The 24,203-nt window shown below is 38.1% G+C and overlaps 1 protein-coding gene across 1 annotated transcript; it reads right to left on the bottom strand.

Moving 5' to 3' along the window:
- Nucleotides 1–1,118: 1,118 nt before the first annotated feature.
- On the bottom strand, nucleotides 1,119–22,923 carry EIF2S2 (eukaryotic translation initiation factor 2 subunit beta). The gene is made up of 9 exons (XM_080925705.1): nucleotides 22,774–22,923; nucleotides 17,572–17,749; nucleotides 17,075–17,178; nucleotides 12,648–12,783; nucleotides 8,053–8,153; nucleotides 7,376–7,524; nucleotides 5,997–6,053; nucleotides 3,262–3,347; nucleotides 1,119–2,597 (listed from the first exon to the last, which is right to left on the bottom strand). The coding sequence occupies exons 1-9, from the start codon at nucleotides 22,786–22,788 to the stop codon at nucleotides 2,422–2,424; spliced, it is 1,002 nt and encodes a 333-aa protein (XP_080781831.1). The 5' UTR covers nucleotides 22,789–22,923; the 3' UTR covers nucleotides 1,119–2,421.
- Nucleotides 22,924–24,203: the final 1,280 nt, after the last annotated feature.

The following is a 24,203-nucleotide window of genomic DNA, read 5'->3' as shown; positions in this document are numbered from 1 at the left end:
CAGGGTTAAGTTAAAGTGCTAACCCTATAAGAGACAGCCGTAGCACCATTCTGAACAAGTGATAATTACCAATGTTTCATATAGGTTTTGGTGACACCAAGCACTCCAGACCAAGGCAAACATCCAAATTTACCTAAAATATTTTCAGATTGTAGCCCCTCTAGGCATTAACAGCTTTTTACTCACGGTTACAGCCAAAAACCCTTTAAGCCAGATATTCTATGAATATTCTTCATGGAAAGCCCAGAGTTCTCATTTCTAATTTTAAACTTTAAGGAAGATTTCTAACTGAGCTCTTAAGACAATTTTGTTATAGTTTCATAAAAATAAGAACACAGATTTCCAAAAAAATTTCTTTAAATCTGAATGACAAAATGCAATATTTTAGCTGAAAATCCCAGCAATATTTTTTTTACATTTTATGTGTGAATGTTGCCTGCATTTACATCTGCAACACTTCTATGCCTGGTGCCTGCCGAGGATGTTGGATCCCCTGAAAGTGGAGTTACAGATGGTTTTGAGCTACCATGCGGGCCCTGGGAACCAATGGAATAGCAGCCAGTGCTAAGCCATCACTCTCCATCTCTGAAGCAGCTCATAAGGAGACAATTTTAAGGTTGAATTTCCAATTCTTAGTTCCTGCCATTTATTTATTGAGACCAGGTCCGTGTAGCCTAGCTTTCATAGAACTTGCTATGTAGACCAGGATATCCTCCAACTCTGCATCTAGAGTACTGGGATCAGTAACCTAGCTTGCTTCTTTTAATTACTGACTTCAGGGTGTGTAGCCCTTCAGCAAATAAGACAGATCTTTACAACTCTGGGATGAGGAAGGGGAAGGTGTTTTTTTTTTTTTTACTTGTTTAAGCTATTTATGTAATATTGGGTGAGGGGGCTTTAGAAGAGGGCATTGGGAACAGGACTTGCATATAGATGTAAGTGCTGGGAATTAAACTTGTAATCCCTGCCCCCATTTTGTTGAACCAGGCTGGCTAGGAGCTCTTACTGCTACTGGAGTCAGCACATACCAAACTACTATGGCATCCCCAAGTCCCACCAAGGAAAGAACTGGACAGAACATACACACAAAAGCAATGGAGCACTAGTTACACAAGAGGCACTGATCCTTGCTTTATTCACGCAGTTATAGCCAACATTGGGGATTATGGGCAGAGGTACCAAAAAAAAAAGTAATTGCAGTCATAAACAGTTATATTCACATGGCAGTGAGTGGTGGTGGCAGGTCAACCAGTATATGGCCCATCTCTTGACCTACCTGGTTGAGGGAATATTTCCTCGTCCATTTCACAGCCAAGTTACTTGGCCACATTTGGCCTATACTTGGAAAGAGGTCACAGTGATTAAAAACAACGTAGTCAAGACAGCAGGGCTAAGTTACTGTTCTCGGGCCATTTAACAGGGTTAACAGTCTGGTGGCAGAAAAGTTGAGGAGCACCATGAATATCCTTATCCTGGTGGGTGTAAGTAAGGCAGATTACAGCACAGACCCACAGGATCGACCCTCCTGTGGCTCAATGGAGACTACCTCGCAGAGCTGGAGGTATTAAGACCACAGATGCAACACTATCTCTTGGTTTCCAGGTCACATTCAAGTTAGTTTAATACAGGAAAGCATTTCAGAGGAGGAAGAACTTTTACTGACCTAGAACACAGGTTAGAGAAGCTTCCTTAAGTGCCACTATTCAGACCCTAAGAAGTACTCTCTCTAGAGGACTAGCTAGCCTAACAGAGTTACAAAGAGAAGGAATCTAGCACCTGGCGGTTTCAGCTGTTGTCACGAGAGAATGAAGAATTTTGGCTGGCAAGTAGCAACAATCCTCACAAAAGCGAATAATTAAAGCCCCCAGTGATTTTCTAGATGCTAAAACCAGGCCACTGTCCCATGCCTTATGTCCTAACACTTTATCAAGGGAAGTCATATCCTAGCCATGGAGCTTCAAGAGATGCTGAAAGGGAAAATGGCTGCCTAGCTCCAGTATCTGCCAATTTTGGGTTCCTAAGGACAAAGAGAACTTGCCAGAGCCCAAGAATGAACTTTGTTACTTTGTTTTTAGTCTAATTTAACGAGTTTATTGTAGAAAAGAAAACCGAAGGACAGATCAAATTGAAAGAATTACTGTTATAATAACTTTAATTTATCTTGCATTTTACAGAAGTCTATGAACGATTTTAAAAAGCACCTCCTTACCCCATCACGTTTCTCTGACAGTTGTTAAAGTAGGCAACGAGTATGTCAACAGCTTGAATAGCAGTATCTTGCAAGGATTTCAGAACAATCACTCGCCAAAGAACTTGGCAGTTTTTCTATCTTGTTTTAACTCAATGGTACATCCACTCTGATGGTAACCTGTCCAGCCAAATCTCCACCACATTTTGGAAAAATCAATGGTGATTAGCAAATTAGTTAGCTTTGGCACGGAGCTGTGCTCGCTTGCCTGTGACAGCCTGGAAGCCAGTTTTGATACTGGCAACAGAGCATCGAGAATGACAAGTTTCACACTGTAAGAAATAGAGTCGGGTGTCCTTCTGTAGGATTGTATCCGGTGACCGGCATGTGTGACAAGTGACATATTCCTCTGCAAGAAAAGCAACACAACATTATCTGCTAGACACAGTTTATCCCATCCAGATGGGGAATCCTAGCTAAGCATACCTAACCTACTCTAGGGGTAAGAAATATAACTAAGCTGTCTTGTAATGCCCTCGGCGGTAACAACAGGTTGAAAGGACTTCTAATGCCCAAGTAAAAAGAAAACTTTACCAGATGCATATTGTTGGGTCCATTTATGGATAATGCACTTTTGCCTTAATAGGCAAGATATGTCAAATTTTAAATGATTATGTAACAAAGTGGGGCTGAGCCAGGCTACGCCATAAGAGGCATGTTTCTCTGACCGGGTCTTTAGTACCAGAACTGGCCAGCAGAGGTTGCATGAACTCAGAAAGCTGTCTCATCATCATTCCCTATCTCCCCCCCCCCCCTTTTTTTTTAAAACACGGGGTTTCTGTATAGCCCTGGCTGCCCTAGACCTCACTGTGTACACCAGACTGGCCTCAAACTCAGATATCCGCCTGCTTCTGGTTCTCAAGTGCTGGGACTAAAGCTATGTGCCATCATGCTCTGCCCCATTTCCCATCTTTTTAAGGCTTGCTTTCCCATGTTCATTATAAATGGCTTTCCTCAAAAGACTACAGCCTAAAGAGAACACTTTAAAATATAAAATTAAATTATACACTTACTGATATATCTTCTCAAGACATTTTCTATCTGTTTCTGTTGGAATCTTCCTTTGATTACAAGTTGGTTATTACCATCTATAGAACCACTATGAAAGAAAACAAAAATATCCCCATTATTTTTGCTTGCTTTCCTAAGGGAGTTAAATCCCAGCACCTTAATGCTTAAAAACTTAAATTCAGTAGCATAGGATAATTTCTAGGGTTGATGTTTTCTTCCTTTTTTTTTTTTTTTTTTAAAAGACAGGTACTTATATCCCAGGCTGGCCCTGAACTTACCCTCCTTCCTCAGCCTTTCAGGTGCTAGCATTATAGGTATATATACACCACTGTACTTGGCCTCAAAACTCTTTAAAAGAGTTAATCTGCGGACATTTTATTCTTAACTATGTGTAGATGTATATGTCTGTTTAGGGGTGTGTGCATGTGAGTGCTGGTTTCTATACAAACCAGAGGTGCTGGATCTCCTAGAACTGGAATTATGTTACAGGTGGTTGTAAGCTACCCAACATGAATGCTAGAAACCTTACTCAGGTCCCTTTCAAGAGCAGTATCTGCTCCTAACTGCAGAATCGTCTCTCCAGCCCCTCAAATTATTTTCTTTTCCTTTTTGAGACAGGGTTTCTTTATATAGTCTGGCTGTCCTGGAACTCCCTCTGTAGACCAGGCTGGTCTCAAACTCAAGAAATCTACCTATCTCTGCCTCCCAAGTTCAGGTTAAAGGTGTGTAGGATCTTCAAAATCCTTTTTAATACAATGAATTACTCGTGTTATTAACATTTAATACAACTTCAGCTATACTTAGTAACAACTGGATTGATTTATAGATGACTTTATATCCAAAACATTTCTTAGTTGTGTTCGATTGCTTGTTCAACCAACAAAAAAGAACTTTTAATGAATGTACAACTGCAAATCTGAAGAAGGTATAAACATAAAAAGGCTGTATGTTGTTTTTTAAATTCTGAAATCAAGCATGGTAATACTCCCAGCAGGTAAGAGGCAGAAACAGGAGAACCACCATGGGTTTAAGGCAAGCCTGGGGTACACATTGAGACCCTGTCTGAAAACATCAATATATAAATAATCTAAGCCACATACAGTGGTGTGAACCAGTAATTCCAGTTATCAGGTATCTTGGGTACGAGGATCAATATGAGCACCTAGTACAGGACCAGCCTGTGCAATACACAGTAAGACCTTATTACAAAATAAAAATCAGAAGTACTACAGTTTGATTCAGTAACATGATATAATTGTGAGTTGTATGCCAAGAAAGCTGTTAGCCAAAACATGCACAACTGAGATCCAATGCCACATGCTATCCATGATAAACTTAATGAATAAAAGCATCTAACACTTGAGAAAGTAAAGATTCTTGTTGGAAAACTATTGCTTGTTAAAAACAATAAATCAGAAAGTAAAATATAATTAAATCTAGCAGAGTTAAATTTACTATTTGTTCCTATTTTAACATAAAAGTAAACCTCTTCAGGAACTGTGATTTTCCTCAAGGGGAAAAAAAAAAAAAAATCACACACCATGAATTATAACCCTTGATACCCTAGTTCCAATGTAGAGCATTTTTCACTATCAAAAAGGAAAAAGAAAAAGAAATTTTCCCAACAACTCAAATATTTAACCCACTGACCACAAAGTCACAACTAGTTAGAATATATTCATCCCACCTCTACAAAAAGTGCAGCTTATTCTGAGAAGCAGAAAAACACGGCTACTTTTCCTTCCTTTCTTATTTATATTTAATATAAACATTAAGTGTAACCAAAACACAATTCTGTTAATTCCATCATCCATGTCCAAGCAGATTACTTAATCACAGCCAAGAACAAAATCCAACTTGAGCTTCAAGATAACAGAGCACAACACTGTAAGTACCTATGTACTTCAGGGGAAACAAAGCTGAAGGTCTAGAGGCAGGCAGACTTGAGCTTGCATCTGACTACGCTGCTATGTGAACTACAACATCCTACCAAACTGTCTAACAACCAAAGGAATGTTACTTTCTGCTTCACAGAACTGTATGAAATGGTTTACCAAGCAGAACTTGTCATGTGCCTTGCACTATCAGGTAATTGATGTCAGATGCCATTGTTGCAACCCAAATGTACATTATTTAGAGAGAACACTGGTAAAAAGACATCTATTTGGATCCCTGAGTTGCCACCTTCCCTGAATAATTAACTAGCTCAGTATCTCCAATGGGTGAGCTCCACAGATGAGGAATGCTAGTTAACTTCAGACCCTAGTTGAACTCACTGAAGACCAGGCTGCCTTTGAACTCAGAGATCTCACTGACTATGCATCTATACTGGAACTAACACTGTGCCACCACTGCCCAGATCAGACCCTGGTTTTAAATGTCCCTCCACGGCACTCACCACTGTGTAAGCCCTGCTTCATCAGTAGCCTCTTACCAGTTATGGGGGAAAGCTGCCCAAGAAGAACGGAATGGAATTCTTCTATTTTATTTCCTATAAAAGGATCCAAGAATTCCAAATAGTGACTAAATAGTAGTGCTTGCAAGTGCTCATTCCAACACCAAAAGCCTGCTCAGATGAATCACTGTCAGCTCCAATTTCATCCCTAAGGCATCAAACTCTCCCCCTTTCCCTTCTGGCCTAAAAGTTCCTCTGGTACTCAAGATGGTCTTTTCCCCCCAGCAGGTTCAAATTACACAAATGGCTTCAGATAGTAAGTACACTTTTGCAGTTTCTTACCTTGTACCCAATTCTGCCAATAAAAATGCAAGGAGATGTTTGGGTTGACGATGTAATCTAAAGAGAAAGTCAAATACTTAAAAATCTTTCATGGAAATCCTAAAAAACAAACATCCCATGCTGTTTGTCATTTCACTGTGATTACTCAGTTACTAGCAAAACGTCAGTACACAACTCACTCACACATAGAAACAAGGATCTGTGCAGCCCTGGCTATCCCAGTACCCATGAGGCTGAAGCAGGATGATTAACCTTAATTTTAAAGCCACCCTGGGATAGAGGGTGCCTGTTCCAAAACCAAATAGGCTGAACAGCCTGCTCAGTAGTTAAGAACACTGGCTGTTCTTCCAGAGGATGGACTAGGTTGAGTCACAGCACTCATAAGGCACAAAGTTCAGTTATCTGTGGTTCCAGTTTCAGGGGATCTAGTTCTCTCTTCTGGCTTCCTTATTACCAGGTTTAGGTACACAGACATACATTTACACAAAACACCCACACCCATTAAAAATATATTAAAAATAACCACCAAAAGGTATATGATATGTCACACACTATTTGTAAATACACGTAACAAGTAAATATCTAAAAGTATGAAAGCAAAAAACAAAACAAAACCCACTAAAATCATAATTAAGACTTAATTATCTACTTATTAAGAGCAAATTTCATATAACTTAATTTTCTGTCTTTTCTAATTTGTATTAAACATAAACTATTGCTGCCATCAGCATAAAGTAAAATATTTTGAATAATGCTAAAAGTAATGAGAATGGGTTATCTCTGTGTAACAAGTATGACTTATGAAACTACAAAAACAAACGGCAGGATAAAGTGAATGAATGGAGAAAACTTGCCAGAAAGGGCACAGCTAAGCAAATCTTAAGAGTGGGCCCAGGAAGTGACCTGGGAGTGACCCCAGCACACCATGCTATGGTGACTAAGAACTAAAACCCTGACTCACTAAGGAAGAAGTTTAAATTCTGCTACTTCCTCAGAGTACATTGCTTATTTAGCAGGTCCACCCCTGCCCAACTATGAGGCTCCCAACTCTTGCCTGAGAAGTTGTCTAGTCTCTTCATTCCTGACTCTGGTTAGGATCTCCCCATCCTCAACCCTTAGTGAGTATGTGTGCTTTGCCTGCCTATGTCTCACACGGCCACCACGTCATCTCTCCAGCCTGGGATCTACTCATCAGGCAGCATTAACTTTTCTCGTCTTTGGATGCAATAAAATGAGCTCTGAGAACAGACAGACATGAACTGTGACTTCCTTCAATCTATGACATACATTTGCACAGAAAAATATCACAGTAAGACACTCCTAATACCCCACAAATCTATATGGTACTTGGAATGAAGGATTCCTACTAGCAAACTTACAGTTTACAGATATCTGTAAAATTGACAAAAGATGTTTTCTTGGTTCCTACTCGGACAACCTGTGGAGGTTTCATAACAAATTTTCTCTTCTCTCCAGCAACCATATCTGGATTCTTTTCTCTCATGATGTTGAACACTCGGTTCAGCAACTTGAAAAGGGTGGAAATTAAGCACATTAGTAATAGTAAGAATATAAAGTTTCTATTTGAGACACTTTGCTCTAATAAAGCTGACTTACTTTTATTAAATGTACACACAAATCTCTGTTCTGGGAACTTCTTAAGTGCAGAAACTCATTAACCAAGATCTGGGTCTTTACAGATGCTCAGACAAGCCCCTGCCCCAGCTCATTCTACTGATTTTATGGGAAAATTTATGATACATGGGAAAGACTACCCTGATCACAAACTGGCCACTTGTTACCAAAGCCCCACTAATTCCCAGAGGGTACCATACCCTCTGCTGAATACTATGGTGACACCCACACTTTGACTAGGCTGTCCCATCAGATAGTATCAGGAGTTGTCACATGCACTGGCTGCATGGCCTACTGTATTTCAGTGGCTCTTCCAATGCAGGACATTTATACCCTGCTTTTCTGTTCTTAAATGAGTAGTTCTAACCCCTTTCTCAAAAAAGAAAAAAAAAAAAAAAAAGTTTTTTTTTTTTGGTCTCACCTCCTCATATGTGTAGTCTCTTTCTGAACCTGCCCAAGCAGGCCCAGTTTGGTTACTGAATGAAATGCCATCATCTTTTTTGCTGTCTTCATCTTCTAAAGCTACAAATTAAAAAAAAAAAAAAAAAAAAGAATGAGTGGTAGTGTAGTAGGTTTTAATCCAACAAAGGGAGCGGGGAAGCCAACGACAGGTCTGGAGAATGATGGCTTCCGACACTGCTCGTCTCTTTCAGTGACAGCTGCAGTAACTCCAAGTACAAAGAGACCATGGAGGTCAGTCCTCTTCCCTTTACAGACAGGAATATTATAACTTCACAGACTTTTAAGATATCCACGGAAACAGTGAATTGAGTCTTGACAAGCACAAGACCAAATAAAGCATCAAGTACTTAAAGGGGATTCTGTTTTCAAACCCTTGAGAAACTTTTGTATTTTGTACTTTAAATTTTTTTAACAATTTAAAAAAATTCTAAAAACAAAAAAGCCTATAGCATATAAAACTATAAATACTAAAATTTTTAAACATTTAAAACTCACAATAATTTCCTATCTAAATCAGAATTAATCTTATAAGTAATATTTATTATACTTTAATTAAATCTTCCCCTATGAAGATACAGGATCTAATGCTCACAATTCAGTTGCGGTTGGACAAGCAATTACAGAAGATGTAAAAACCCAAAATGGCCATTGCTATGGTTATGAAAGAACAGGTCATCCCTAAAGGACTGCAGACAGTTTCTGAGGAGAAAGTCCTCTGCAGTAATAATTCATGGAGAAAGGGTCCTGTAATATGTAGATGTGGAGGAAACAGACGTAAGTCATCCAAAGATAATGAGGTAATTCCTTAATGTCAGAAAATTAAGGAGCTTCACTCAATGCCTGACCCCCCCCCCAAACACACACAAAAAGAGCCATTAGTTTCCTGTCCACCAAGGAGAGACTATTTTGAAAAACAACTAGAAAAATCAAAGCCTGGCATGACAGAGAGGCTCAAAATGTAAACCATTTAAGAGAGATAAGAGAGTTTCTATGGACAAAACTAGAGATTCTAAAGTATCAAAAAATATATATTTTGGCAAACTACTATAATAAAAAACTAAAGTTAAAATTACATGTAGATGAAATTAAGATCAAAGAGTTAGTGGAGACAGGAGCATATATAATATAAACTATAATGTCACAAGATCCCTGGAATCTAGACTATCCGCTTCAAAGTGTATCTGCATAGCTCCTAGGAAAATGGATTAAATGCACAGGACCAGAAGGTGAAATAGAAATAGTAAGTAAGGTGTCATATAAATCTATGAGAAAGAGATCTACTGTAACAGTGGGAAGCACAAAGTACTGCTCCAACTTTAGAGATAGGCTATAAAAAAGAAGGTCCTAATAAAAAAAAAGTATAACTTATTTACAGACTGTCTATCTAGGCTGTCCATTAAGCAGACTACAGCAGAGGCTGATTCATGATACGGAGGAAGCACCGCTGGATCATCACCAGCTGCCCTACCACTAAGGGCAAACTGACTACACTGGATAGAACCATGGTTATTTACGTAAGAAAAGTTACAGGCACTAGAGCAGCTAGTCCAAGAGCAACTGAAGACAACATACAAAAGAGTCTACCAGCCCTTGGAATTCTCCTATATTTGTTATTAAAAAGAAGTCTGGAAAATGGAGGACTGGAACAGATCTGAGAACAATGAATAAAATCATTCAGCCAATGGGCTCTTTACATCCTGAAATCCCACAGCTTTCCTTGTTACCTTTCCTTGTTATAGTGACTGACTTAAAAGACTGCTTTTCCAAAATCCCTTTGCATGAGCATGACAGGGAAAGGTTTGCTTTCTCAGTACCCACTTATTATTCTCAAACTGTTAAAAGATACCACTGGAGGGTCTTAGTACAAGGAATGTTGCACAGCTCAACATTATGTCAGTATTTTGTATAACGGCCATAAGAAATTATTCATAAACAGTTTCCTCAATATACAACTTTTATTATATGGAAGATATCTCACTGGCTGACTCAAATTCAGGTACATTAGAAAAAATGTTTGATGAAGAAAATTTTGCCTTGCTGGAAATTAAACTATTCCTTTAAAAAAAAATACAAGGAGATTCTACTAAATTATTAGAACACCAATTTCTGGATCCCCTACATTCTACACTGATGCAAATAAATCAGGAAAGTCAGGTTACAAGTCAGAAAATATAAGCAAAATAATTCAAAATCCACATGATTTAGTTCAAAAATCAAAGCTATATGCCTTATGGTATTAGATTTTCCATAATCTCTTAATATAGCTACTGACTCCCAATATTCAAAAAGATTTTTTCATATAGAAACCACTGAACTTATTCAGAATAATTCAAAATTAATTCCACTGTTTATTCAAGCACAGTAATTAGAATTAGAAATCACCATTTTATATATATAAAACACATAAAAATCCCATGGGTCTACTAGGCCATCTGGCACAAGATTATGATGAAACTTTGCTAGAAGCTTCAGAATTTCATGAGTAAAAGCATGTTAACAGCAAAGGTACCCAAAGAAATGAAATGTGGCAAATGGATATGTTTCACTTTAGAGGTTGGAAAATTAGAGCACACCATACTATAAAAATATATTCAGGGTTTCAATAGGCAACTATTTTTAGTTCTGAAAAGGCTGATGCTTTAATTATACACTCATTAAAATGAGACAATTTGTTTGCCTATTACAGTATAAAGCATAGTACAGCTATACACATAATCCCACAGGATAAGCAATTGTAGAAAAATCCAGCTGTACTCTAAAGGAGATGCTTAACAAACAGAAAGGGGTGACAACGACACCCAGAGAGGAATTACATAATGCTTTAACTTTAAATTTTTAAAATGCTACTAAGCAAAAGAAAAAAAAAAAAAGAATCAGCTGCTGAGAGACATTGGATTATAGAAAAAAACTCCTGAAATAAATCAGTCCATTTGTTTTAAGGATGTCTTAACTTCAGAATGGAAGGAAGGAAATAAGTTGCCTTAAGAGGTTTTCGTCTGTTTCAACAGGAAAAGAAAAGCTATGGATTCCATCAAAATTAATAAAAATTAGATTTGACCAGGGAGACTTGAAAAATATAGGTTTTAAGGCTATTTTTCCTACAAAATCCTGTATATGTTTCAACTCTCGTACAAAGTATTGTATCTACACAATTACCAACATTTTAAAGTGCAATATAAAGTTCCAGTCCTTAAAAGCTGCTATTACAAACTGTTAAGGATAATTAAGAAATGCAAGTTAATAGTCAACTAAACTTAGATCACTTTAGATACTAGTTAATTACAGAAATATGTTTCCTAGGTTGAACTGTTAGGAATAGCTTGAAACAAGCAATGTTTGCTTATTCAGATGTACTATAAATAGGTGACCTTCAAAAAACGTCAGAGATCAACAGAATAAAGCATTTAAAGGTTTTTTATTAACATAAGACTTTTCATGACAATGATACATCTGCTCCTGCCAGCACCGCCATTCTACTTCAAAGATGTAAGAATCTCCATATGGGGTTTGTTTCTAATGTGGCAAACTAGCCACCGGGCAAAAACTGCCCATACCTCAACTGCCAACAGTATGCTGTCCAAACTGGACACAGGGAACCTGACTGCTGAACTCTGCTAAGACAAGGTAGGCAGTGCTTCATAATTCCTGCTTCACAAAAAGTCTGTCAGATATTCTAGTCCAGAAAGCCAAAGATGATACTCAAATGACACAGTGCTTGGGTACTAGCAACCTCTGGCATTTATTTCTACAGCTTTGGAAGCTGCTTGCACACCCTATTTACTCAGGTAATTTTTGTCCTTCTCAGGTCTCAGATGGGGTTAAAGACTAGACAGTTAATAGTTTCACAATTAAGTTTAAGTTGTTTAGGACTTAAGAAAATGTTTTAAAATCTAAGATATTTTTAGCTTGGTAATGCAAATTACTGTAAAAAAATAATTTAGGTACAGGACTTTGGACTCACCAAGATAGGATAGATAGTAGAATACTTTCCCCAAGGTTGCCAAATGCATACAGACTAAAAATTATGAATTCTTACCCGATCATTTTCGTAATTGTTCTTATTGTATACAGTTTTTGATATTAAAGAGCCTTTAATTTGGACTAAAAGGGAAAAATGCAGGGATAATCTTTTGTGTATTGTATAGGAGCATCACCTGTTAATTAAAAGCCGATCGCCAATAAGCTGAAGCAGGATCAGAAGATGGGACATCCGGAGAGGCATGTGGGGGTGAAGGAACCTCTGAGAGATAATGAGGGGCAAAAATTTGCCACCTGGACTCAGAGGAAGTTTGACATATGAAACTAAAGAGATATAACTAGACATATAGCAGACCTAGATTAGTATAAACCAGTTGAGTTACTAGCTAGTTGGGGAACAAGCCTAGCTTAAGGCCTAGGCAGTAATTTATAAATATTTTTTTTCACATTTCATTATCATGAAATGGAAATAAAAGACATGACAAGAATTTTTAAAAAGCTGCTCAACCTAGCCAAGCAGACTCAGATTAAAGGGTTATGTGACTTAAAACCAAAGTGCTGAATTCCCAACATTACCTTCATCTTTTTCTAGTATTTCATCTTCATCTGGGAACTTCACATTCTTCTTTTTCTTCTTTTTGTTGCCAAGCATAATATCGAGGTCGTCCTCTGGCTCAGCTGCCTCTTGAGCATCACTTTCAATTTTAACATCCTAGGAAATTGAAATGTCTCAATATTTTGATACTAGAACTATTTTTAATAACAAGTATTTTAGAATATTTTTTCACATATTCACATATCTAAAATGATAGATGAAAAATGTCTCTCAGGTAGGCCAAATTTCCTCAGAGTCTTTGTCAAGTATTTAAATTGTACATTCCTCAAGATAAATTTTAGGATTGTTTCCCTTTCTTCAGCTCTTCCTTTTTATTACAGTTTTAGGATAATGTTATCTGAATCCTAAACTAGGTACTACCTAAATCACTTGAGAAAACTAATAGTCTTCAGTTTTTTGACTAATTGGCCACATTCAGCAGGAACAGGATTCACGAGTACTCTTAGTTTTTCCACTTGCCCCATACAGTATTTTATTCATATTAAATGTTCAGAATAAGTAAATCTAGAAGCAGATTTAGCAGTACTTGAGGCCTGAAGTTGGCAGGAGAGTGACAATGATTACGGGCTTTGTTTTCATGAGGATGTAAGTGAGGATGAATTGATGATTTATGGAATTCTGAATATGCTCAAGCCATTTACCTTCATTGGATGAATTAATGGTAAGTATACCTTAATAAACTTCCTTGCTTCATTAGTCATGACTTTTGCAGGTATACTTGTTTATGCTGATACCTCCCCTCAACTCCTCTCCATCCCCTCTAAGTTTCTAAATGAGGTCAATAGAAGGGATTTTCCTACTGACACCAAATACATGGTTATTTTTTGCACATTCTTCAACTCCCTAATACAAATTAGGTGTAATACTAACTTTCTGGAGTAATTACTAAGATATCCCATGTTAAAAACTTGAATTCATAGTTTAAGGGTTCTTATTTCAGACACTACTGTCACCAACATTTTTGCTAAGCTACAAATGTGAAAACCTTCCAACAATATTCAGTAATTTGCTAAAACTTAGCAAGTGTTTTACTTATTATCATCAGGTTTTTTTTTATAAAATTAACTGAGGAGCAGCCAAATAGAACAAGCTATGGGGAGTAGGGAGCTGGGGAAGAGTCAAAAAAAAAGCCCAGTATATAAACATGCCACCCTATTAGCACTTCTGAGAGGTTACCAACCTGGAAGGATTCCATTACTTAAGGGTGACAGAACTCAATTTACACACTGTCCATTCTCAGAGGTAGCAGGGGTCATTAAAGTTCCAAACTCTAAGTATAGCTTGGTCTTCCTAGTGACTAACCATCTTGAGAAACTATCTGGATACCAGATCTCTCAAGAACAAAACATGGGTTTCTGAAGACTTAGAAGGTTTTCAGGAGTTGAACATGGGAAACCAGAGGTAAACCAATTGTTTTATTATATTTATTATATCAGCTTTGCAATAAATTCTGAAGAAGTTGCTGGGCCTCAGTTCAATAGATGACACCATGAAAGAGGAAAGAGAATTCCTGGGGAATCAAGGTCATGTGATGACTTCAGTGGACAATGGACAAGACACTGCCTGACTCCAACGTTACTTGCTGTAAGCTTGAATGTGAAAAAGAGCACATTCACAAACTCCACAAGAGTGGAGGACCTGCCTTAGTTCCTTGGCTTCTAGTTTCTCATCAGTTTATCCTGCTCCCTAACCAAAGTACATTACTAACAGGATCATAATATTTTCTGTGTCTACATCTTGAAAGATTGCTGATAATGACTGTAGTAATCTAACAGATCTAAGCAGGTAAATTTAAACAGATGAAATAAGTGGAAAACATAAAATTTTAAATCTAGCTGTGTAGTTTTGGTGCTACATTAAACACATCAACCTACAGTATCAGCCAGATACCCAGAAGCAGAGAAAAGAATCACAGCATTTAATAGAAGTGGAACTCATGAGTAACTTTTCAGGACAAAAGCTACTGGGGAAAAAAGATTTAAAAATTGGGGCTGGAAAGATGGTTCAGTGGCTAACTGACTGCTCTTCCTGAGTTCAATTCCCAGCAACCACATGGTGACTCACAACCATCTGTAATGGGATCACACATGCAAAAAGGACATTGTAGACATAGTAAATAAATCTTAAAAAAAAAAAAAAAATCAATCAACAAGTCAGATATCACATCCATCTGTAACTCAAGTTCCAGGAGATCTGATGTCCTCTTCTGGAGCATGTGGTATACAATCTTATCAGACAAAACAAAACAAAAACCCTCAAAAAATTAAAAACAAAAAAAACACAGGGTTAATAACAATGGCTATTACTTAATCACACTTTTCTGTGCAATTTCCTGGTAGCTACAGGAAGCAGAAATTATGCCCACTGTTGACAAGGGGAAATCTGAAGTTCATATAATTCAGCCTAGCAAGAGACTACTAGAACTAGGGTTTCAACCCCAGGTTCCAAATCATATGCTAGGACCACATTATACATACCTGTTTTCTGAATTCCCAATTTTATAAATGAAAAAAACCTAATGGTCACCGTCACAGACAAAGGCCTGCTATTTACCCACTATATCCATTTAATTTTTTTTAATTTTTAAAAAAGACTTTAAAAAATTTATTTATTTTATGTATATGAGTGCTTTATCTGCAGATATACCTGCGTGCCAGAAAAGGGCATCAAATCCCATTACAGATGGTTGTGAGTCGCCATGTGGTTGCTGGGAATTGAACTCAGGACCTCTGTAAGCTCTTAACCACTAAGCTATCCCTTCAGCCACCTCAAAAAAATATTTTAAGTAGTCTAAATTATCCTTGAAATACCTCTGGAAGGAAAACAAAACAAAAACCAGCAATTAAAAAAAAAGTTATTTGGGCCTGAAGAATTGGCTCATTGGTTAAGAGTGCCTGGTAGTCTTACAGAAGACCTGAGTTCAATTCCTAGCACTCCCTGACCTCCACAGGTACCTGCACTCACATGCAGAAACCCAAACAGTCACAAACACACATAATTCTTTTTAAAAAGTCCTACCCATTTGAATGCCCCAACAAATTGTACATATTGATTCTCTGTAATCACCAATACAATTTGCTAACAGGATAGTCATCAAAACTATGACCTTGTTAAATAGATTACTGAGTAAATTACCAATTACATTTAGAATACATTTCACTTAGGTTTGAGCAAATTACCTACCAAAGAAAAAGTTCAGTACATAGTAAAAAAAAATAGGTTTTTTTGGTATATGATTGTTTATGCTCTTTTCACTATGAATATATATTTATGATTATACACAAGACACATATATACACAAAACTACTATATGCTCATTTTGTAAATGTGTGGGCTTTGTTAAGAGTGACTTAGGATCACTTTGCATAGGGTCTCTCTGCGCAGTGTATGTGAGTCAGTATACGTTTGCCTATGTTTGTGGGTAAAGGACTATGGTTGACTTCTGGATATCCTCCTCCAATCACTTCTCCACGTTATTTTCATTGCCTGTTTGGATTAACAGTAATTGAGTCCAGGCATCTACCTGTTTACCTGCCTAATGTCAGGGTTACAGGTGCATATTGCCAGGCAGGCTTGGAGACCTGACTGCCCGGTAGACACTTCAGCCACTGAGTGATCTCCCTAGCGGCATGTTAAAAATGGTAGTTCTTGGGCATGGAAGAATAGTCTTTCAGCTACTCTGTTCACCCACCCACCCTCCTATTCACCTTCCTACTCACCTGTCTACATTTTATTCAAGTAATTTTCAGATATCTATACTGGAAATCAATCCAAGACAACAATAACAATATACACAATCATATCAGAGCACTCTCCACAGAACTAGCCAGAGGTGTCTAGTTTTCCTATAGAGTTACTACCATCAGCTACCAACTACCACACTAGGGGATGTTCTATTCTGTTACTAAAAGTTTAACAAGACGTCCTCTTTTGGTATGTCTTAAGACAATGACGGTATACTTACATAAAACAAATAAATCTTAAAAATTTACATATATATATATTTAACCTAAATCCTTCCAACTATATATCTTTTATACCACATTAAGAAAACTACCTTAATAGTAGTAGCTAAGTGGTAAACAACAAAAGCAACGCTACCAAAAGATGAGATGAGGAGGAAAACAGCTATTGGCAACTTTATCAGAATCCCAATTTTAGGGCTGGAGAGATGGCTCAATGGTTAAGAGCACTGACTGCTCTTCCAGAGGTCCTGAGTTCAATTCCCAGCAACCATGTGGTGGCTCACAACCATCTGTAATGAGATCTGATGCCCTCTTCTGGTGTGTCTGAAGACAGCTACAGTGCACTCATATACATAAAATAAATAATTCTTAAAATAAAAAAAAAAAGAATCCCAATTTTACCTTCAATAAGAAAACAATACCTTTATAGCTTCTTCAGCTTCATCAATATCAAATATCTTTTTTGTCTTTTTCTTCTTTTTCTTTTGATTAAAGAAGTTCAAGTCATCTAAGTCATCAGATGCATCTAACAATAGATTAAAGGTTTCCAGTTATTAACAATTAACAAAAGGCAAGCACCAAGTTGAGTTATGCCAGCTCCTGGCAAGTACTCCTATGGTAGTCCTACTAGAACCATCAAAGTTATGGTTCTGAAGAAACTGACAAGCCAACTCAAGCTTTCTAGAACAATCTGGTTAGGAGCCCAGACTGAAAACATGAAACTCAATAATCAGACCATGTAATGTCAGAGAGAGCATCCCCTGACACGATCCCCAAGACTATCCAACTCTATCTCTTCACTTTGTCTACTTCCCTGTCCCACCCAACCTTTTATCCCTCAATCTCTGGCTCCAGCTTTACCAAACCAGTGGAGGAACCAAGGCTTCCACAACTGTGACTGCTACAACTATTCATTCACCTTTCTTCCTACTGTCTTCTTCATCAGCTTCCACATCTTTTTCTTCAGTTGGTTCTGGCTCGACTTCTTTTGTCTCTGAGGGCTGGGTTTCTTCTGTCTGGGCATCACCTTCTTCATCTAACATAAAAGGCTTCTTCTTCTTCTTTTTCTTTTTGCTCATAGTAGGATCAAAAATCATCTGTTTTAATTTAAAAACACCAAGTGATAAATCCTAATGAAGCTCATATTCTAAATATCCTTTATTCTCTAAAAGCATATTCTTAAAAGAACAGGATATATTAAAATGCCAAAAAGAGGAGCTGGGGAGATGTTTCAGACTTGGCTCCCCATCACTTGATAATTTGCATGCTTTCTTTCACACGCAATACACAAAATAAAAGGCACATACATACAACAAAAATACAAAACAGAATTTACAGCAAGTTCACCTAACTTCCTTTACCTTACTAAACATGGGGAGAACCTCACAAATGCCTTTTAATTTGTAAGCTATCATAAGCTACAATAACTTTATTTTTATTTTCATGAGCAAGTTTAGACGGCAACAAATCATGAAATTTATTAAAAGGACTTTAGCAACAACCTATGTTGCATTCCTCATTTATGGATAAGGATCAACAATGTCTAGACAGATGATAAACATTTTATTTAAGGTTGGTAGATGTTAACACCAGATAACCTAAGACATGGTTTATAAATTTTTCATTTATTTGGAGTATTTGGGGAAGTTAGAGGTAAATACAAAATCAAGATATATTGTATGCATGTATGAAACTATCAAGCAGTAAACAAAATATTCTAAAAAAAAAATTAAAAATTGGGGTTAGAGAGATGGCTCAGAGGTTAAGAGCACTGACTGCTCTCCCAGAGGTCCTGAGCTCAATTCCCAGCAACCACATGGTGGCTCACATCCATCTGTAATGGGATCCAATTCCCTCTTCTGGTGTGTCTGAAGACAGCTACAGTGTACACACATAAAATAAATAAATCTTTTTAAAAAATTAAAAATTTATGCTTAAGTTCACATCAACCAACAACTTTTAGGGGGAAACCTATCAGCAACCCTTACTGTAAGAAATATTTCTAAGGAATTCTTTACTGTTTTTCTGTTATGGAATGTAAAGTATTCACAGTCCACTTTCATCTAAGTATATCGTAGAACAAGTGAAAAAATAATTTCTAACCTGTGTAGATTGTTTATACTGATCCCTTGAAAGAATTTGAACATATTCCTGCTATTGAAGAAAGCAGGATCTTTATAGTCAAACAGAACTGGATTCAAGTCCAAAGTATTCTTTTCCTACTACACTTATCACGTTGTTCACTGTGCAGTGGTCATAAGCACACCGGAGCAGAATTACCCTAAGTCCAATCCTGACTCTTAACTCATATGTGGCTTATCCTATGCTTCATCTATACAATGGAGTAACTGAAACCAACGATGACGAAGTTACTGGGAGAAACAACTGATTGCAGTTATAACACTGATTCTGTCATTGAAAATTCCTCAACTAAGGAGTGATTAGATTTTCCAGACATAACAAAACTAGTTTATAAAAATTCCTAAATTGATTCTAATAACTAACTGTAATTCCTTTATGTCCATTGCAAGACTGAAAGCAAGCTATAGTTTGCAACAAGGTCAATCCTCATAGCAGACAAGTCTGTGCAAGGCATTATGGAAATTTTCATATAGCACCATTACCAAAAGCAGATCCAGTGCTGACTTACTACACAGCTCATCTGTGTTCTAGAAGTAGGAAGACTTGGCACAAGGCAAACAAAATTTCAGGCACCGAAACTTTGATTCTGGCAGAGCTTACAATTCACTCTTTTTTTTTCCCAAGTCTGTTTCCCTGATCTACTAGTGGCTTTTTCTGAGTTTGCTTTAGTGATTTGAGACAGTCTTATGTATACGAGGCTGGTCTTGAACCAGGAGCCAAGTGCTGAGATTACAGGGACACAATATTACACCTGGGGTTCAACTACCCTTTTCACCATTACTCCTTATCAAGACAGATTAAAGATGGGAGAGATCCTAAGATGATCAGATCATAGCTTCACAAATACCTTTTTTCATCCCTCAAGAAAATTCTAATTTAGGTCTATAGTAGGTAGACTGCAGCCTAGAAAAGGCCAGTAGTAAAGTAAACGTGCAGAAATCTTATGCCAAAATAACACATATTGTAATTATGTTCCCCAAATACTTAACACATGTTTAATATATTAATACTTAATTTTATTGACACAACCCTGTAAAATAGGTGCATATGGAAACCAGAAATCCTAAGTCAGCACCCAAATTAGAACTCCCCAAATCACAAGATCACACTTGCCAGCTTGGGTTATACATTGAGATCTTGGCTTTTAAAGTTTCATATTGAGGCTAGAGAGATGGCTCAGCAATCAGAGAACTGGCTGCTCTTGCAGAGGACCAGGTTAGATTCACAGCACCCATAAGGTAGCTCAAAACTGTTCAGGGAATCTGACACCCTCACACAGACTGACATATATGTAGGCCAAACGCCAATGTATCAATGCACATGAAATAAATAATTTTTTAAAAAGTTTCATATCAAGCCCTCCCTGGGGGCACACACCTCTGAGTTCAAGGCCATTCTCAAGGACACAGCCAGGGCTATATAGAGAAACCCTATCTGGAAAAACAATTTAAGTTTAAACATTTAAAACCATGCAAGTTTTTTATTTTAGTTTTGGTGATACTGGGGACTAGAGTCTTGTGCTTAGCACACCAAGAATAAGCCATCCTCAGTCTTCTTTTGTGTGTGTGTGTGTGTGTGTGTTGGGGGCTGTTTCACTATGTTGTCCTCAAACTCAAAGAGATCTCTACCTGTTTCTATGTAGGTCTCAGTTTGGGGACTAAAGGTGTGGTCTAACCATAATTAGATTTCTTTTTAAAGTTTCTTTTCAAAAATACCTTATAGGATTTGTGCAAAAACCCACTGTTGTAACATCTTGTGGCTGGGACCTGAGAATAACAAGTCTAAGATACTGACATATTCTTGAGGGGGAAAATCTTAACTTGATGGCAAATTTGGACCAGCCTGGGTATGCAATTAACATTTTTCAAAACAATAAAACTTTAAAATAGTCTAAACATTTCTGAATGTCTACACATTAAAGAACCTTTCTTTCCTTACCAAGGTGTATCCACATTCCTATGACACTTTTTAATGTAAAGGTTTTACTAGGTTAAAAGGTTCTAGTGAATTTGGGATTTAATTACTAGGTTTAAAAAGGAATGTGTACTTTATGTCAATAAATCATTTTAAGAACAACTACTTTTTAAAATAAAATAGCCTTACTCGCTATTCTGCCTACCAGTCAGAATAACCCACTCTAAAATGTCCCTTGAGATTACAAGTCACTTTCACGTATAGGTTTTTAGTTAATTCATCTAAGTTAGCATTCATAAGGGCTTTACCTGGTAACAATTCCCTACTAAATAGCACTAGGTAAATCAAAATCATAACCCATTTTCATATCTCCTTCTACTAGTAAATGTCACCTGAGAGTAAAGCCAAAGGCTAAGATTCTAGTCTCATTCAACTTAAATATGGCCCAAGCTAACATGGGCCCTCATTTTCCATTTATAAAATGAAGTTGTACTGACAGGTCTAAGGGCCAAGTTACACACTTTAGGCTTTCAAGACTGTGCTGGTCTGAATGCTAGTTCAACCATCTCTGCTTGATAAAATCCCATTCATCCTCCAAAAACGAATTCTTACCAAAAGACATCAAAGAATATCATTACCGAAAAACAATCTTTCAATGCCCCCACATAACTACAGGTGTTATCACTTTTTACTACACCATCCTTTACCATAGAAGCAAAAGACAGAACAATACAGCAATATATAGGTGATTATTTTTAAGTTATTAAGTTTGGTTACTACAGGTGTTATCTATTACCTCTTACTTCCCATAAGCACTTTACCACAGAAGCAATAGACAGAATAACACAGCAGTGTTTAGGTAGTTATTTTTAAATTTGGAAGTTTAGAACACTAGCAGAAATAAAACAAGGGTTAAACACTGTCTCTGAACTTTTCTAACACATAATACTGTAGCTATGAGCAATGTCTAACACATCTTTCAAGCAAGAAACATCTATCTCTTTTAGATTTTAGTGAGTGTGCAAGAGCCTCCTAGTCATTTAGATGAAGGTATATCACACAGAGCTGGGGTTCTACTACTAGGTCAGCCACTTGGAATTTTATTAGAGGCATTATACAACTCTAATCTCCAATTTGGTCATTTCTAGCCCACTCAAAAGCCTAGCCTTCAAATATTTCTCTTAACCCTCTCCTAGGCCTGTAAGCCAAGTCATTCAAATTCTTCATAAAGTACTTGAGGCTAGGGAGGATTATGCTTCTAGGTCCAAAAAAAAAAAAAAAAAAAAAAAAAAAAAAAAAAAAAAAAAAGACAAGACCACTCTTTTCTTTAAGAGACCTAATTCTATGTGAACTAGGATAAACCTGGAAAGGCAAAACCCAAAAAGATAAAAGAAACAAGAAAACGGGACGGGGCTTGAAAAATTCTGAGAGCCAAACCCAGTCAGCCGGACCTTCTTGCTCACTCACCTAGCCTGTTAAAGGAAACTTAAGAACTCGGGCCCGAAAACTTTGCTCGAAGGGTGGTCACTTTTTGAGACTAAAGTATCTTTTCCTCTGGCTCGTAAGATTCCTGTCTTAAGAAATAAAGCCTAGAGCGGGAAACGGGAGCGAGATGTCCGCCCGGAAAAGCCATCCTGCAAAGTTTTAACCTCGGTGCTCCTCCGAAACCGAGAGGGGCTTCTCAGGGCACCCTGAGCCCCCAGCCATGAGAGCTGAGGCTGTAATGTTTAAAGGAATGCCGGGGCCACCGGCCCTAATTTTGTTTAACCAGTCAGACTAACTAGGCATTCAAACCGCCTCAGAGAGGGTGACCCAACGTGCTTTCCATTCCGGAACCCGATCACGGAAGGAGACCGGCCTCAACGCCGCCGCCCTGAGGAGAGCTGGGTGAGACCAAGTCTGAAGATCCAGAGTCCTCGCCGGCTCCACAGCTCCGGGACGCCTAGGCCGGGCTGCTCCACATGGCGGCCGGCGATTGCTAGGCCGCAGGCCCGGCTTCCCACACTGGTGTGGGTTCGGCTTCCTGCCTCAGTCCTTAGCCCTAACTCCAGGCTCAGGCTCTCACCTCGTCCCCGGACATGGCTGTGGTTCGAGTGGGTTCGGCAAGGATGAAAAGTCGGACCGGTCGGCCTCACACCCCGGAGTCAGCGTAACTCCTACCGATACCTCTCACAGCACCGCGCTAGACTCTTGCATCAGCGAAAGGGAACGACACCCCGCCCTCCTCTCAAACGTTGGAAGTGCGCCTGCGCAAGGCGCCGGCGTACAGTAAAGCCAACCTTACGTGCTTCTCGTGGCGCGAGTTACGAGGCGACTCCCCGGCGCCGGGCACACTGGGACTTGTAGTTTGCCTAGAAAAGACCGGCGCTTGTGCTTCAGCAGTTTCGAGGGCGTGCGTGACTGTTTTAACATGTCAGGATGTTCGGGTTCTTGTGCTGCTGGTTACCTAAGTAGTTCGGAAAGTGCTGTATTGCTTGTAAAGTGAATTTGGGACTATTTTTCCGGTTTAGGCTAGGGAAACCCTAATATGAACCCGTGGGGCTGATTTCACACATATCCCTGGAAGTGCTCTAGTATTTGAGGATTTCTAAGTCGAAGCTGGAGGCATGCACCTCAGTAAAGGCGTTTCATTTCGTGAGAAGTTTAACCTTCTAGCTTTTACTTCAGAAGTTTCTCCCCTGGTTTTCCAGAGTTAGACCGAGGAACGAAGCCGTCCTCTGAGAAACAGACCAGCAAGCTACAGTCTGTTAGGAAGTTTCAAAATACATTCATAACTAACTTAATAATGGGGATATGTTCAGAAATGTATAGAGTAAGTAATTAACTTGTTGACGAACTTAATACCACACAAGGAAAGACTCTACAACGTCCTAGGCTATATAATCTTCTGGGACCATTAATTCGGTGTCTTTTTTTTTTTTTTTTTTTTGTCTAAAGCTTCCTTATATGGTACATAACTCCTTGTTTATGAACTCTTTGCTAGACAATTCTGAATGCAGCATCCATTTTCTCTGGGGAGATACAGCTGCCACTTAGGTCTTGGTGGATATGCTTGTAGTAAAAACAAAACAAACAAACAAAACCTGTGCTGTAACCACAGGGAACTGCAAAGCATCACTCAAAGAACACTCAGTTGGGACTTCTCAGGTGATCGAAGGAGGGTTCAAGTAAGTAAATGCTATCAGGAGATGGGAGTAATTATTAGGTTTTTAATGCTTCTTGCCTAAAAAGAATCAAGTGAGGATTAATCTATGATTAGTGAAAAAGACTCATGTTAGAAGAGATGAGGAAGGTAGTGATTTTTGTACATGGCAAAATGTTCTTACTGGTTTTTTTTTTTTTTTTTTTTTTTTTTTTTTTTTTTTTTTTTGTATTCATACGTGATTACTGAGTTTGTCTGTGTTTTGAGCTACTGAAATTACAAAACGGCCTCCTGAGCTGAGCACGTGAGAAATAAAGGCAGGAACATCAGAATTTCATAACTAGCCTGGACTA

This window comes from Micromys minutus (assembly GCF_963924665.1).
Source record: "Micromys minutus genome assembly, chromosome: 11".
NCBI classification, from domain to species: Eukaryota; Metazoa; Chordata; class Mammalia; order Rodentia; family Muridae; genus Micromys; species Micromys minutus.
The sequence above is the reverse complement of the archived record's forward strand: the minus strand, read 5'-3'. Positions and strand labels throughout refer to the sequence as shown.

What these genes read in the sequence shown, in the direction of transcription:
- EIF2S2 (XM_080925705.1), bottom strand. An exon ending in GAGACTACACATATGAGGAG is followed by an intron (nt 7,525 to 8,052) that starts GTGAGACCAAAA and finishes ACCCTTTTCAAG; the next exon opens with TTGCTGAACCGAGTGTTCAA. An exon ending in TGTCTTGAGAAGATATATCA is followed by an intron (nt 2,598 to 3,261) that starts GTAAGTGTATAA and finishes CTTTTCTTGCAG; the next exon opens with AGGAATATGTCACTTGTCAC.